The following is a 12,943-nucleotide window of genomic DNA, read 5'->3' on the forward strand; positions in this document are numbered from 1 at the left end:
AAGATGAAAATAACAAGCTAATAAGCACCCAGTTCTTTGATTTTCACTTAGGTTTGTAACTTTCAAGTTGTTGGGAAGAGTTAAGCCTCCATTGGGTAAAATGGCATCAAAGTAAAAACAAATCACTTCTCATTGCATTGTCTAAAAAGGAAGGTTTCTACTTGTTTTTTTAGGAAGTCTTGCTAGATACCAGTGGAGGCACTGACTAACAATATGTCAGAGAGAGGAAGATCAGCTTGGCATATAGAATATTGGTTTTCGTAATTTTATTTTAAATGAAATTACATTCAGTACAGCCTAGTTATATTAGCAGACATTTAAACAAATGTTTAAAGCTAACAAACTCCTACAATTACTCTCTTAGCTTTGCAATTCTTTTATCATTGATATTATCAGCTCAGACTAAATTTGCTATTTTGCATTACCCAGATTCAAAATCACAGTCATGTTAAAAAAATACAAAAATGTCTAAAATTTCACTTTCCAACCTCACTTATAAGAATAATAAAACCGCTGAAATGCTGTCATTAAAAAGCCACATTGACATGATTTACAGCTGTACAAATTGTTGTTTAAAACAAGCATTACAGAGTAAGTGATCAAAGCCATGCTCAAGATTTGAAGAAGTTTTCCCTCTGCCCATAAGTATACTTTTCTGGTTAAGTTACAAATAAAAGCCACTTTGAAAATGTATTCTTAAATTCATCAGAATAAAAAAAAAGCCCAAGTTACTGTGCCTAAGACAAAAGAGAAGGTCATATTCTATGGTGCATACTCATCCAAATTCCCAGAAATGCTACTTTTCCTTGCTTTTGATGTGCTTGATATTTTTCTAAGACTTGCACAGAAAATTAGAAAGATATCCTGCACCTGACAAGGTGAACAATCCACATGCTCAAAAAGAACTGAGTACTGCTGAGTAAGGCAACTGAGGCAAAGTATGGCTTAAGTGCAGTCTGGTTAAGGCAGAGTATGTGTTTTTGAAGCTGTTGCTTCTTCTGCTTCCACTTCAAAGCACTAGTGCACTACAACATGTTTAAGAACTTTGGATAAAAAGACCTCGTGGAGCTGGTTCACAAAGACAAATCTAAAGGAATTCATAACAATAAGCTAGACAGTCCCTCAAAAATACCTTTGTCGACTTCATTTTCTAACAGCATTCAGTCCAAAGCTCCACATGTATGTATGTGGAGCAAGTAAACATGTTAAGCACAGCTTTCTCAAAATACCCCCTGCAAGCCACAGCTCCCACTGTGGATCAGACACCATCTGAAATTTTAAGTAAGTGTAGCAATACACTGGCCTAGTAATTAAATCAGGTCCAGTCCTACCCTTGCAACAGATATAGAATTATTCCTTTATCAGGCCAAATTCTGCACAATATTATGCTGACCTTAATCTAAAGGAATTTCTGTGGTATTAGTTTGGCTTTTTAAGTGAAGGTAGAATTTGGTCCATTTTAGCTCATTAAAATAAACTGATCCACAGCTTGTTTGAATAATCAATAGATTAAAGAAAGTAGATTTCTTTCTTTAAATATTAAAGATTGGTAGCACTTTCTGTATTTACTACTAGAAAAGCCCCACTCATCCCATTTGGTCGGTTTACAATTATCATTTATCCTTTCCAGTGCTAAGAATTTCCAGGTTATTCACAGAAACATATCAAAAGCTCAAGAAAGTGAAAAAACAGATGCATCATATTGTTTCATAAGCTTATGCTTAAAAACACTAGAAAGTAGCTGGGCTCTGATCATTCTTTGGCTTGAAGCTGGAGTCTCGTTGGAGAGATCAGTTCTTCCATTTGTTGGAGTCCCAAGCCAGGAACCAGCCCGTGAATGTTGGGGGTTCGTGCCCCTGCTTCACGATTACAATGGGGGTCCCCTTATCTCTGCCAGAAGGATCTGTTTCAATATAGCGTTTGGCTAAAAGCAGAGAGGAAATAAAACATGTAATATATTAATTCATTCCTGTGGTATAAAAAATACATTAAAAGCCATAGTGAAAGAGCCCAGGGCTACTATAATACAGTGTTCAATTAATTATTTCAAAGGCAATGAAATGATCAGGTAATTGCTGATTTCTCCCAGCTGGCAGTGAAGGAATTTTCCATGAAGTTAAAACAGAGGGAAAGGGATTTCTATTCTGATCAGTTCATTGCCATACAGCTAGGTTTTGGCTCTTGAACAGGAGAAAGAATTTACTGGTGCTGTGAGGATGCACAGGCTTTTCATTTCTCCCATGTGAGAGACAGAGTAGTTTCCCTTGACATCAAAATGTGACATTAGTACATATCGAGAACACAGCCAGGTAACCCCGGCTGCTCCAGGGAAATAGATGCAAGCATTTTCAGCACAAACTATATCAGAACAGCTCAGCTATATGAAGTCACACCAGAGGTTACACATGATTTTTCAAGGAGGTGCATTCCATGTAAGTTGTCTTGATTTGTTCTGCAACTGGAATTTCCTCCTGAAAATTTAACTTAGTGAAGGGTGGCAGTGTAAGGGACTTGCTGGCATTCCTATCTCTATATACATTAGTGAGGGTACAGCTCAGTAGGGACCTCCTTTTAAATTCTTTCTCTTTTCAGTTCAGTTTCTTTTCATGGAGTTCTACTATATATATTTTAAAAATCTCTGCAGCCTAGTAATGCTATCTTGATTAGTTTTATCCTTCATAAACTTACAGAGTTTTGAAGCACATTTAAAGGTAAAAATATTCATCTTTTGTATTAAATCTTAATAAGCTCAGTAACACTTTTAAACGCTGTAAATGTAAATAGATTTCTTCTACATCATATTATTCTCTTCTTTAAGTAATACTGATGCAACCTCACTCAGAATTCTGCCAAATTTATTTGATTTACCAGATTTAACGGATTCCTGTCGCTCAGTTTCATTAGCATCCTTCCCAATCCAGACAAAAACCTGCAAACAGAGGAAAGATACAGATCCCATGTTGTTATAAGGAAGTTGTGTACAGCTGGTAAAGTACAAAATAGTTGATTCCACTAGGAGAAAGAATGCAGAGAAGAAAAAGACTGCAGAGATACACAGCTCTCACAAACCACAACTGATGTTTTTTTCTCCATTTGAAAGACTGTACTTATGTCCTCAGAAATCTCACTGCTCTCTATGACACTGGAAGGCTGGACCTTTATGCATTCTGATGAAAGGAAATCTAATTATCTTTTCCATGGATATCTTTTACAATTTGCCCAGGAAATTGCCCTTTGGTTGCAGGTAGAAATACTGTCTCTGGTTTGAGCTCTGTGTGTGCACCAACATTTGTGCCCTGTGATCAGTGCTTCCCTAGGCAACTGCTAGATAATACACTGAAAACCCCAACAACCAGAGCCTAGATCTGCAACACCCTACACACACCCCTTTCTTTTTTTTTCTTTTCTGCCCAGGATCCTTTTGGAAACCAGTTACGTGTCCCAGACTTCTTTTCTTCTTACTTGAGTCAGTATGTCCCAGCTACTTTCCAACCAGCTATTCCCCCACCTTACCTATCACTCCTTCCCACATGGACCTTGGACATTCCTTCTCATTTCCAAAAACCTCAGCCTTTTGTTCCTTAAGGGTTAGGCTGAAAAGCAGGGGATCTGTGGCCTCCTCCCCTCTCCCTCCAAGAGGAGAGGAAGGGTAGAGAGAATATACTGTGAGAAACAGATGTGCTCTCTGCATCCACAGTGAGTTTGTCTGCCATTCAAAAAGCTCTCCACGTTTTCAGCTTCAGTGAACCCAGGAAAGGATGGAGATTGTTTCTGTCACCCTCCACCCAGTTTCTAGCATGAAGAAATTTGTGTAAGGGTCTAGTGTTTGTCTGTTTCGCTACTAGGACTTTTTGTAGATGCTGCTGCTACATGTATTTTGTGGCTTCTAAATATCTTTAATGCAATAACATTTTTTAAAAAATTAATAAATTTTAGTGATAAAATCATGAGCACTATTGAGAATCCTTCCAGAACACTGCTGGGGCTTATACTCTTGCAGGCTCTATTGGTTTAAATAGGAAGTGCCTGACATGGTTTCACATTATGCTTGGAAATTCAATCATGCTATTCACACTGGCACATCATATAGCTCAAAAAATATAATACATGGTATAAATTAAAGAAAACAAAACTGCTTCCATTCTCACAATATGGTTTTTCCTCCCATCTCACGAACTAAGTGGTTAAAAATAAATTATCCTCGTTCTCACAAAAAGCAGTAGTCAAGTACACAGCTCACCTGCTCCCAAACATCCAGCAACATGACATCATCTTCAGCCAAATCATCCTGAGTGAATTCTCCAGGGACCTCCTCAATCTAAAAAGAATATTATGTTTTGAGGTTTTTTTTTGTTTTTTAATGATTTGTCAAGGTATACAATTATGCACAGACCAAAGCTATTTTTTTAAAGGATAAGTGCAAAGGCTGGTGAGCCATTCTTTTTACTCCTAAAGGATCAAAACCAAATCACATAATGGCATGTCCTACAAAAGCACCTCTCGGTTTTGTAGAATTGGTAGGATAACCTCAGGACAAGCAAAGGTTTACATTGTAATTGTTGACTACTGTTAAGCTGGGACTCAGGTCTGCCAGAAGAAGGAGACAGGGATGTTTCCACAGAGCATCTTGAACCAATCAAGCTGATATCAGCTGATATATTCATGCAGCTTACATTCATTAATAAGAAAAAGAAACTGCTTTGGTTCCCAGTCACTAGACAATGGGATGTAACAGTTGACTAAGCCACTGAGGATTAGCACCCAAAGGAAAGGCAGACTGCTTGCTTCTTCCAAGAATGAAGAGGCAGATAGGAAGGCAGTTCAACATTATTCTGTATGAGAAGGGGAGATAATAATGTAGCTAGTGGTTCCTACTTTTAAAGGATTGCCAAGACTTTGGCTACGCATGATCATGTAGGAGTGCTAAAGGAACGATAAGCAGATGGTGCAAAAGGCCTTCCTCTTCCCCACCCTGTGTTACAGTGGCCAGGAGGTCAGAATGACCTGCCTCTTCTGGGATCTCTAATGGTGGTGATTCAGTTACTAGAGAAATGCTACAGGAAGAGGGGATTTCTCAGAATTTGGAGGGAATTTAAGATAAAAAGCAAGTCCATAGCTCCCAGCAGACTATTAAAGAGAGATTGGTTCCTATTACTGTATTTCACAGGAGTATTTTAGAAGCTTGTTAGAAAAATACACTTTTTACTACTCTCATAAGATTTTAAAGTCCTTATTAAAGGATCCTGTTTGTTTAATCCCTTTCCAAATGACTGTGCTTTAAGGAGACTACAGATGATAGGCAACTATGTCCCCTACCTAAAAATGAGTGCATCCTTGCCAAACAGTGACACAGTGTTGCCCTCCCAGAATACAGTACGCAATTAAGCCTGAATTACAGACTTAATACCCAGTGAGTAGCTCTGGGTACTTCTGCCAAGGAAATAGGTCTTCCTACCTCCTTGAGCACAGGCCAGTACCTTAAAGGCATAATTACACATCTTAAATCTCTATGGAAAATTTCAGACTGTTAGGGATTTTTGGCAAGCAACATTTTTTTTCCTTACCATCACTACCAAACATGCAAGAGGCAAGGCACTGACCTACACTTTCTCAGCAAATTGATAGCAATCTGGCGATGCTCTGCAAGAATTAAATTGCTCTTGACTGGGCAAGCACCTTATATTTTTGCATCTGCAAGCCTATAGTTCCAGACCAGAGCAGGCTCTGCATGCAAACTTCTGCCTTATTAATTATTCTGCCCATCCTTTGCATTTGAATTGTTTAAAGCACCAAATGTCAACTCTCTAGCTCTTGCCAAGCACAGTTAACTAAGCCAGATCCCCAAATTCATTTAATGTCCACTGATTCCCAAGGCAAAATACATCAGAAACTACAAAACAGAGAGGAAAGTATCCTTCAGATACTTACAATAAATCTACCCGTCTTATTAGAACAACCATACAAGCGAGGGGGATGATCTTCAGCCTTTGTCAAGAGCTGTGATGAAGTCTGATATTTTTTTTTACCTCCAAGTACTTTCCAGAATTCCTCTGAAATACACAATATATAATTTATTCACCACTGGATTTAACATTTGGTGTTTTAGCTTCTTAGATAGTGTTTCGGGTATCCTCAAACAATCTATTTTCTGTCTCAAAGATGAATGCATTTTACAGTATTTCCTGCAATTTGTCAAAATAACAATATAACTTGCAAACCTAGCAAGAATCATAGAATCATAAAATGGCCCGGGTTGGAAGTTCCAGTGCCTCTGGGCAAGGACACCTTTCACTGGACCAGGTTGCTCAGAGCTCCATCCAGCCTGGCCTTGAACACTTCCAGGAATGGGGCATCCACCAATTCTCTGGGCAACCTGTTCCAGTGCCTCACCATCCTCACAGTAAAGAAGTTTTTCCTAGTATCTAATCTAAACCTACTGTCTTTCAGTTTGAAGCCATTTCCCCTTCTCCTGTAACTTCATGCTCTTGTAAATAGTCTCTCTTCACCCTTCTTGTAGGCTCCCTTCAGGTACTGGAAGGCTGCAATTAGGTCACCCCAAAGCCTCTTCTTTTCCAGGCTGAACAATCCCAATTCTCTTAGCCTTAGCAATGTGCTATCTTTCTCCCTTCTTAGGTACTCAGGGTAAAGAAAGGACCCCATTCCTCTGCAGCTCCTGCTACTGTCCTACAGACTTCTAAGGCATTGCATTGCTTGTGCATCAGCCAGTTCTGGATGGATCTCCATAGTAAATGTCAGGTTGGATTTTCAAAGGCAGAGTGTGAGCATATGCTTCTGCCCACAAAATATAAGATTACAAAAACCATTTAGACGGCATCACCGTGCATGCTGTGTATTCTCAGCTGTCTATTAGCAGCCACGTGGCCTCATACTAACCTGGTTCCTGGCCTTCACTAATCTTAGCAGTTTGGCATTTAAGAATGCTGGCAATGTATTGAGCTCCTAGTTCCTCTTCTGTGTTTGCTCCTTTTCCTATCCAGGTGTAGCCAGAGTTGTTTGGCAGTTTCAGAACAAAGACATCATTGGAGTTTAGTGACATTGCGTCAACATCAACCTAGATTAAAAAAGAAATTCTTTTATTCTTCAAATTTTCAAATAATGTAATCACTATTTTTGCATGTTTATATAAAATATTTAGAAGTGTTAATCAGCTATGCTTTTGGTCTTCAATTTTTCCCTAGTTTTATACTGATAAAAATTAGAGAAGAACTTAAGACAGGGAAAACTGACTGGCAGGGAAAACTTCGGAGTGTTTGCAGTAGGAAAGACTATCCCATAAACCAGGATAAAATAGGATAAAGACTGTCTCCTAGGGGCTGCTGACTTCTTGTCTATTCCTTGTCAACTGACTGTCAACTATGTGTATTCTTACAGTGTCCTCTGAATGATGTAGATTGGTTGCAGCCATTTACAGCATATTCTCTTTGGTTTATGAGATGGGTTGGTCACATAGAGCAGTGGATTGCACTTGGAGTTTTGTGTTCCTATCAATTGTGACTATCCGAAAAGATTAGTCAGAGAGGCTCGTGGCAACTATACTGTTTCCCATAGGGAATAGTTGGTTTACTTAGCAGGTGACCATACCTCTGCAATCCTAGTAATGGCTGCCAGGTTCCTGCGGATTTGGAAGAGTCGTGTGGGTGGAGCAGGTTTCTGACCTTCCTTCTTGGATGTCCCATCCTTGTAGACAATAAGTGGTTTGTTTTTGAACAAGCTCAGTAAATGTGGAGGCTCTTTGCCTTGAGTGACTCGGATCTGTACATATGTAAAGAAATACAATAAAAGAAACAAAAGGACACAGGTAGTTATTTTCGGTCTTTGTTGAACAGCATAGGGGGTGTCAGCCAATAATGCTAAGTATGTCAGCACAAATGAAAGGCGGCAAGCTGAGAAGTTCTAAAAATATAGTTCCAGACATATAGAGTTAGAGCATTTATGAGATTTTTTTGTCAATCATGCTGACACAAAGACAAGAGTCAAACTTCCAACATAATGTTTAGCTAATTAAAATGGCTGCTAAGAAGAAAATCACTCTTTTTCAGAAGAACTGTCATTTCATAGTGTTTTATACAATGACTTAATTCCCCTGAAAAACTATCTTGGAAGCTTAGGTACCCTGTATTTAAGCAGAAGAGAATGGTTATTCAACTTATTCATTATTTTTATATGTATTTTATCTGCAAAGGGATGAAAAAGCTGAGCATAAATCTATCTTCCAGAGGATAACATGGATGACAAAAACGGACTTCAATTACAGATGCAAAAGATGCTACTGCCATCTAAAAAACCACATTGCACTATGAAGAACAGCTGTTTTCAGGTTAATGTATGATAAAAGTTATTTGTATACAACCATTTATTCTTCCTTTAACAGTACCACCCACCAAGGTGGCAGGCTGCAACTCCCTGTCTTTCACTCCCAGAAAGAAAGGAAAAAAAGGGAATGAGACATGCTGTGTAGCCAGTAAAGCAGGAGAACTAGAGAGCCCCTGGTGAGGCCTGGGGCATCTGGGAGCTGGGGTGCCCAAAGGGGTGGCTGCAGCTGGGCAGGAGCAGGTGCTTTAACTTGTATCACAGGTGGATAGACTGTCTGATAAAGATAACAAAGGATATATATACTTGTAGATGACAAAGTGCAGTAGGATTTTACAAACAGGAAAAAAACACAAACCACAAAAAAACCCGACAAACAACCGAAACAAACTCGAAAGAAACCCAAAATTCCAAACACCGCTTGGTGAAACATATTCCTACAAGCCTGACTTTTTAATAGTCATTTGTACTGTCGTGCCATCTAGTGACCATACGAAATAGCACACTTAAACCTTTCAAATAATGCTGATACAGACATTAAGCACAGGTAACATTCTATTTATTTGCATAGCAATGCACACATACATAAATACACATGCATGTATATATACACTTATGTATATGTACACATATACATACATATATATTCCTAAAATCATTGCAGGCTAAAGGTACTTTTATGTATCATATCTATTGCAGTTTTAATAAAAAGACTTTTTAGGCACCTTACTATTGCAGTTGTTAGTAGCAATATCGTTATAAGTTTAGTATTAATATTAGCCTTAGGTATGAGGCAGGACCATATTGTGCTGGACTCTGTCCAAATATAGAACACATGTTAGGAATATTTCAAGCAGTAATTACCTAGAAGTGTTCTAATCCTTCCTTAATATAATTTCAATCATAAATCATAACCGATTAATGGCTAAAAGTATGGTCTGCCATCTGAATTAAGTGTACCTTGGTGGGTGGGTGGGTGGGGAATACTTTTGTATTCAAGAAATGGGAATCACAGAATAATCTCCTACTGCCTAGAAAATCTCTGCTTTTCCCTTGCCAACTTACAGCTCTACCTTTTCTGTGAGGAGACCTCACATGTCTTCACCTACCCACCACTTTTCCCAGCTGATGTAAGGAGAGCACACCCTAGTCAAACCAGGAACTAGCTTATCTCCTTATGCATTTTAGTTGTCAATGTCCTGTGCTTCGCCTTGCCCACCCCATTTCTGTACACGAGGAAGTGTATTTCATGGAGCTGCAAGCACTATGGGATGGGAAAACCCAAGTTACGTTCCTCACTGAGGCAAGGACAAGTCAGACCCTGTTGTACAATTCCAGCAGGCTTTCCTGTTCTGGTAGTCAGGTAGCTTTCATATCTCCCAGTTTTGGCCCTCTAAAAGTCAGGTGTCTTGTCTGTGCTAAACACCGCAACTTCCACCATAATCAAAAGGAGACAGGGGAGCTCTGACAAGGCTACAGATTTGTCAGACACCTGCTTCAGAGCAAGTCGCTCCAGGAGGATCTTATCATTCAGTCTTCATTGGCCATGCACAGAGTTGTAAGTCTAGGGAGGACTGAAACGTAATTTTTAAACAGTGAAAGTCAAAGGAAAGAAAAGGCAGTTTTAGGTTTCAGTATATCTGTGTTCTTTTGGACATCTGCATACAGAAAGGATGATTCAAATGGGAAAATTCCATTGACTTTAAAAGGAGCCCATGGTGCTTGTCATGATACAGACCACAAGCAATTGACATTTAAAGTCTTTAAATGCAACCTCTTCCTTCCAATTCTCATTGAAATGTGCATATATCACGTGCTCTGTTGTTGTTGAATTTTATCCAGAAGACACTAACCTGCACGGCCTGATCATTCAACAACCGATCCAGCTGAACAGTCAGAAATGCAGATGCAGTCAGTTCATCTTTTGTAGCATGTGCTCCTTGCCTGAGGAAGACAAGGAGAAAGGCAATGGTTAAGTTCAGTTTCAACATCACCCAGAGCTTATACTGTATGACAAATGCACAGTGAACAATCTTGTACTTACACATGGTTCTACTCAAAAGGACAAAAAGTCAGTATAAAATAATATCCATGTGCTGGAGGTTTGTGCAAAGGCAACTAAACATACCATGTGTAGATGATCTGCCCTTTGGGGTAGGTGTAGAGGATAATGTAACAGTCACCCCCATAGAACTGTCCATATGTCTCAGGTCCCACAGGAACTCTGCCACTGCTTTCCACACGCCAGATCTGGGGAAACAGGGAAGTCACTGGAGAATGTTGAACTTCATCCTGAAACTCTTCATGAAGCAATTTACTGTCCATCCCTTGAGTGACCTTTGTTTATATTCTCAAGTGTTACTTCATGAAGTAGATAGATACACCCTGTGCCCACTGAATGAATGAATAATGACCATCAACAATGGATTGCAATACACTTTTCTTTGTCTTTATGCTTTAGTGGCACACAATCACCTCATAATGCTATGCTGAACCTATTTTCTTAACACCTTAAGGTGACATGAATGGCTCAACACTATTATTCATCCTAAAACTATCATATCATTTTGAAGAGGCATGCTACAGTCAGATAACATATTGTTACGCAGATTTCTACAGCCCAGTTCAGTTAATAACTGCTCTCCAAAAACATACTGCTAAAAGTGTACAGGAAAAAATGCTTCAGATCTAAGCTGCTTTGGCTCAAGCCTATGAACCAACCCAAGTGTGAGGTCAGAAACCCAGAAAATAGACCAATGAGTAAGTATTCATCCCTTCTTTTTCTTCCAGAAACCCAATATGCAATCTGCACTCAACAGGCCAAGCTGATACAATGCCATGCCAGGCCTGTGTTGTCCAAAGATAGTCCTGAAGTGGGATATGGACAGATCTAGAAAGGCTGTACAGTCATCTTTTTCTCTTCAAATCCAGGTTACCCGAGAGACACAGTAGGGACAAAGAAGGCTCCTCTAGAAACCAGACTGGATACACACATAAAGACGTGTGTATCCACGGGCAAGTGGACTCCAAGGGCAAGTCTTCCCACTCCAGATTTCAAGCTGATATCAGCTGGAAGTTTTTCTCTAGGCTAAGGATCATGTTTAAAATACATACTTATACGGTATTGTGTAGAAGGGGGAATATTTCTGCTGTTTGATTTCTATTGATGACTGGTATGTCTTTCATCATAAGCACCACAAGAACATAACCCAGCATACGGCTGAAAGAGATTCGCTTTCTACTTCAAAGCACCTTTTCTGATGGTACAAGTAACATTGCCACTAACGTAGTGCTACTCTAAACAACAGTATAAAAATTAAAACACAGAGTAGCAGCTTATCCCAGTAGTAGTAGCAGAACACATTAAGTAGATAGGATACAATTTAATACAACACAAAAATTACCTCTACTTTCCCTGAACCGTCATCTACCATGTTATGCTGGGCAGCCATTTGTGGAGACTCATGTAACTTGGTAGCATCAAATTCAATCTGCTCAATTTTAGCCACTCTCTCTGTGACATATACTTTGCCAAAACCATCACTTTGATCTTTATCCTTCCAGTCTTTGAAAAACTGTTTGAAAATTGGTGTTTCGCCTCCTTCGGGAAGGACTTGAATCTGAAATGAAGGAAGACACATGAAATGGAAAGAAAGCAAAACCGACACAGTTACTCAAACAGAAACTTTTCTGAATTATACGTTAACGAAATATTGCCCTTATGTCTTATAAGCCCTTAAAAATATTTTTTTTTCCTGACTTAAAAACAAAGTCTTTAACAGAGCTCATGCTGTCCTGGTATCACCTCATAAATAGATCACACCTGTGTGTTGGCAGGATAATTCATCTGCTGTATGAATTGTTCAGCATTCTTCATGGCAGCTTTTCTCTCTTGAGGGTTAGCATCTTTGCCTGATTAAAACAGAAGGATAACAACACATGGGGAAGGGCAATGAGCTCACAGAACCTGCAAACACAAGATGTCCTTGAGCCAGGTTCTCTTTGACATTGCTCTTTCCTCAGTCTTGAACAAACACAAATGATAGACATAGCATGAGCAAGAAGATTCACACAAAGTTGAATGACTGAAACAGTACCTCAATCACTTTGAAAACAGATAAATTATTGGGGGGGGGGGCGCGGGCATTTTCTAACTCTTCCTTTGCTGGGCTGCAATATGGTAAATAAAGCTGCCCTCCAGAACTGCCTTCACTTCTCCAGGCAGTGCCACAGTCTGAGTACTAGAAACTTCCATTTTGTCTGGATAGGCTGTGCAATTTACCATCACCCTTCCCTATCTATCCATTGCTCCTTTCTCAGCTTTACTCAGTGTTAGACATCTCTGAAAGTCCCTGTGGGATGACACTGTGTAGGGTCTGCATCCCAGCTGGCTGTCAGTGACTATATTCCAAAGAACTCTTAATCTGATCAGATGCTCTGATAAGCTATACATTGTATCCCATATTGAATGAGACTGTTACTGAAGTAATTCACACTTCTCAGCCTAGTGGTCTGAGGATGTCTAGCAGAGACACTGCAGTCTCCCGTGCAAGGGTGAGACTCACAGTCTAGTAAGGGTTTTTCACACATTATTGTTACCGGCAGCAGCAAA

At 39.4% G+C, this 12,943-nt stretch overlaps 1 protein-coding gene across 1 annotated transcript in view; it reads right to left on the reverse strand.

Annotated features, from left to right (window-relative positions):
• Nucleotides 1–255: 255 nt before the first annotated feature.
• The window catches only part of SCIN (scinderin), a 58,361-nt gene continuing 45,673 nt past the window's right edge, over nt 256–12,943 (reverse strand). The window contains exons 7-16 of the mRNA XM_032706820.1: nt 12,155–12,243; nt 11,736–11,951; nt 10,460–10,581; nt 10,185–10,275; nt 7,603–7,773; nt 6,895–7,072; nt 5,929–6,050; nt 4,241–4,318; nt 2,869–2,929; nt 256–1,924 (exon numbers count right to left, since the gene is read on the reverse strand). Coding sequence (XP_032562711.1) covers nt 1,791–1,924; nt 2,869–2,929; nt 4,241–4,318; nt 5,929–6,050; nt 6,895–7,072; nt 7,603–7,773; nt 10,185–10,275; nt 10,460–10,581; nt 11,736–11,951; nt 12,155–12,243 — 1,262 coding nt within the window. The 3' untranslated portion in view covers nt 256–1,790. The remainder of the gene's footprint in view (nt 1,925–2,868; nt 2,930–4,240; nt 4,319–5,928; nt 6,051–6,894; nt 7,073–7,602; nt 7,774–10,184; nt 10,276–10,459; nt 10,582–11,735; nt 11,952–12,154; nt 12,244–12,943) is intronic.

The sequence above is a fragment of the Chiroxiphia lanceolata genome, chromosome 1 (assembly GCF_009829145.1).
Source record: "Chiroxiphia lanceolata isolate bChiLan1 chromosome 1, bChiLan1.pri, whole genome shotgun sequence".
Taxonomy (NCBI): Eukaryota; Metazoa; Chordata; class Aves; order Passeriformes; family Pipridae; genus Chiroxiphia; species Chiroxiphia lanceolata.